The 3665-nt window shown below is 41.4% G+C and overlaps 1 protein-coding gene across 1 annotated transcript; it reads left to right on the top strand.

Annotated features, from left to right (window-relative positions):
* The first annotated feature begins 536 nt into the window (after positions 1 to 536).
* LOC110028078 (mediator of RNA polymerase II transcription subunit 33A-like) lies at positions 537 to 2769 on the top strand. The gene is given in 3 exon segments (XM_020729799.1): positions 537 to 830; positions 1442 to 2181; positions 2183 to 2769. Coding segments are annotated over 3 exon segments (1356 nt in total). The 5' UTR covers positions 537 to 607; the 3' UTR covers positions 2576 to 2769.
* Positions 2770 to 3665: the final 896 nt, after the last annotated feature.

Raw genomic sequence — 3665 nt, 5'->3', positions numbered from 1 at the left:
AATGGGGGCAAAAATAGTCCTCAGTGGGGTCTATTTGAACCCATATTAAAAGAGTCAGAGGACTAAATTAGCACTTTATATACTCTAAAGACTAAAATAGACTAAAATGACTCCCTGCAAAGAGTTGGAAGACTATTTTGACACTCTTTTCGATACGTAAATATGTGGGAATTGAGTGGTATGTATTGAAATATTCCTTTAAATAATTGTCAAGGAAGCACATTAGTAAGAAATCAAGAAACAATATTAAATCCAACGGGATGTGTTGGTTGTGGTACTGCTCATAAAAGATGTTTGAAGTAGGATATCGTAATGTGTGCTACATCGACTATCTTCTGAAGTGAACAAGACTTCATGTATATGAGATTGATTATTATTTATGATATTATGGGAATAATGAAATGATACTTTGATGAGTGTTGTATATATAGTATTCATAAGATTGAATATAGATGGAAAAATTTCTTATGTAGTACAAGTGGCCTGGGATCTCTATCTCATAAGAGGTTAGCTTGGAAAATTAGTTAATTTGGTTCAGAATTAAAGCTTCTGAAACTCTAGAAATCTGATTGCATTTATTTGTTTTTTTTATGTTCTTGAAACTGTTATGGAATTGTTGATAGGTTTAAGGGATCTCGCTGATTTCCTGCCGGCTTCTCTAGCCACAATAGTGAGCTATTTCTCGGCAGAAATTACTCGGAGTATTTGGGAACCTGTTGCAATGAATGGCATTGATTGGCCCAGTCCTGCCACTTACCTTCAGTTGATTGAATCTGAGGTTAGGGAAATCCTTGCTTCTGTTGGAGTCACTCTTCCAAAGTGCGATTGTGGTGAGTTTCCTCTCCTTTCTCCCAGCCTTCGTTGCAAAAGTGTAAACAACTAAATATTAATTTTTTGGAAGATTTACATACATTCCACTCAATTTTTATGTATGTACATATCCAACTCCTAAATTTCAATATGCCGCCTTACCTATGCATGAAAAGACGCATTTCACTCTTTAAAAGTTAAAATAGTGTTGTTTTTGATGTGATACGAAAGATTTGAGCCGTATAAATGTAAAAAGTTTACTTTAGGTGTTATTTTTGCTTTCTACAGTGGATTGGGCGCTATGTAGGAGGAAATGCTCTATTAGCCATACAGTTTACCATGGGCAATACCCTTCGTATCATGCATCAATATTAATAATCGGAAGAATTAACATACATGCCACTCAATCCTTATGTATTTGCATATCTGACACCTAATCCTTGATATTTACATTAATACTACTCTACCTATGCATCAAAAGGTTTACTTCACTTCCAAAAGAAGTGATTTTTTATGTGATAAGAAAGATTTGCGTGTTAGAAATGTGAAAATCAAACTTTTCAGGTGCAGGATATGTAAAATCCATAAAAATTGCTCAGCATGCCTGTAAATGCCTCTTAATTATTTTCAGGCAGTACGGTCCCAATGCTTCCTCTGCCAATGGCTGCACTTGTCAGCTTGACTATAACATTCAAGCTGGAGAAGGGCCTGGAGTACATCCACGCGGTGGTCGGCCAGGCGCTGGAGAACTGCTCCGCCGGGAGCCCGTGGCCCAGCATGCCCATCGTCGGCGCCCTGTGGTCACAGAAGGTCAGGAGATGGCATGATTTCATCGTCCTCACGGCCACTCGTTCCCCCTTCACCCGCGACAAAGACGCCATCGCTCAGCTCATTCGCAGCTGCTTCTCCTCCTTCCTTGGCCGCGGCGCCGCCCACTGCGGCGCCCATGGGCTCCTCGGCCCCTCCTTCCTGGGCCGCGGCGCCGCCCACTGCGGCGCCAATGGTCTCCTCGGCCTCTCCATCTCCAACCAGGGCCGCCGCTCGCCGTTAGCTCCCGGCTTCCTCTACCTCCGCTCATGCCGCTCGTTTCACGACACGCACTTCGTGAACAACGTCATCCTGAAGCTCGTCATTGAGTGGACCAACGAGCTATCCAGCCCGGAACCGTCTGCTCGTCTGTTGTCGGACAAGTCGTCGCTTTCCGCCACCGCGTCGGCGGTCAGGAATGTGGCGGCGCTCGGAACGTCTCTGCTATGCGTGGCGGGCGGGCCTTTGTTAGTGCAAGTCCTGTACGAGGAGACATTGCCGTCGGCGCTGATTTCGTGGGAGTTCAGTCTGCAAAGCGGACCTGCGGCGGGGGCGGGCACGGCTGCTGGAGGGATATGCGATGGCGTACATGCTGGTGGTTTCAGGAGCTTTCATTTGGGGGTTGAGGAAGACATTTCCGGGCTGCTCTTCCTTCTTCTCGTCGGTGCATCTGAGGGCTTTTGGTATGCACATGGAGTTTCTGGCTGATGTGTTGGAAGGGAAAGTTTCGGTGGGGTGTGATCCGGTTACATGGAGGGCTTATGTTTCGTGTATTTTAGGGTTGCTGGTGAATTTTGTGCCGGCATGGATTCCTGAAATAAGGAAGGGGACGTTGAGGAAGCTGGCTGCGGGATTGAGGGGGTGGAATGAGTGGGAGCTTGCTCTTGGTTTGTTGGAGCGAGCAGGACCTGCTTCGGTGGAGTTGGTCATGGAGTCCATTCTGCGATACTGTGGATGAGGATTAGGGTTCCCATTTTTTTTTAATGTATCATGATGTTTTGTAGTGATGATTGTTTCTGGCTTCGTTAGGAAAGTGTAGGGGTTAATTTGATTTTTTTTATAGAATTAGATTAAAATAGATAATGTAAATAATCAGGAGATTGTTTTAATACTTTCTTTTATCATGATTATAGACCTAGTTTTTTTCTTCAAGTTTTATCTATAGCTTGGTGTTCAAATATTAAAGAAAGTGGTATATAAAATTTAAATTTTGCATAAGCAAGAAGGTGAGTAAGTTGGTCCTTTAATTTTGCCGTTGCGTGGTACTTTGTAGTTCTTTTGTGTAGGGGTGTAAACGAGCCAAATATGAGCAAGCCCAAAATTGTTCGTCGTCGACTCGAAATTAAGGGTTTGTTTGGGGCAGCTTATTTGGTGCGGTGGGGTTTTAAAAACGCACCTTGACTGTTTGGATAAACCGTGTTTTGAAAGTTTATGCGTTTTAAAAACGCTCCGCACCTATCTAGGTGCGGGGGTGTCAGCAGTCTGAATTTTCTAAAAAAATAAAATTTCTAATAGCCACAGCAGTTAACTTATCTGAAGATTATTTTTAATCAACTTATCAACAGATTATTCAATAAGCTATATCTGCCCTAAACAGACCCTAACTCGTGCTTGAAGTAGGTGCTACACAATGTTTCATATTTTTTTCATTTAAAAACACTCCAAATAAATTTTTTATTTTTGAATAGTTCAAAAATAAGAAATAAATTCTTCCCTTTTTTAATAACATGCAAAATTAAATTTTTATAGTATATGCTTCTTAAATTAAAAGAAATAAATTCTACCAGTTTCGAAATTAAGGGCAGGAGTGAAAAAGAATTTCTGTCTCATTTTTTAGTATATATAGAATTTTTATTTGAAAATAATTTTCATATAGATGATGTGGGACTATAAAAAATTAGGGGGAAGAAATGTGGGGGCTTTTACATGCTTACCAATCATTTCTAGGGCAGTCAAAAAAGCTCATTGTTCGTGAACAATTCGTGTTCGATTCGTCAAAGAGTTTGTGTTGGATTCGTTCGATAAGTAAACGAGACGAACATGAATAA

The sequence above is a fragment of the Phalaenopsis equestris genome, unplaced genomic scaffold, assembly GCF_001263595.1.
Source record: "Phalaenopsis equestris unplaced genomic scaffold, ASM126359v1 Scaffold000002, whole genome shotgun sequence".
In the NCBI taxonomy this organism is placed as follows: domain Eukaryota; kingdom Viridiplantae; phylum Streptophyta; class Magnoliopsida; order Asparagales; family Orchidaceae; genus Phalaenopsis; species Phalaenopsis equestris.
This window is presented reverse-complemented; position numbering and strand designations above follow the sequence as displayed.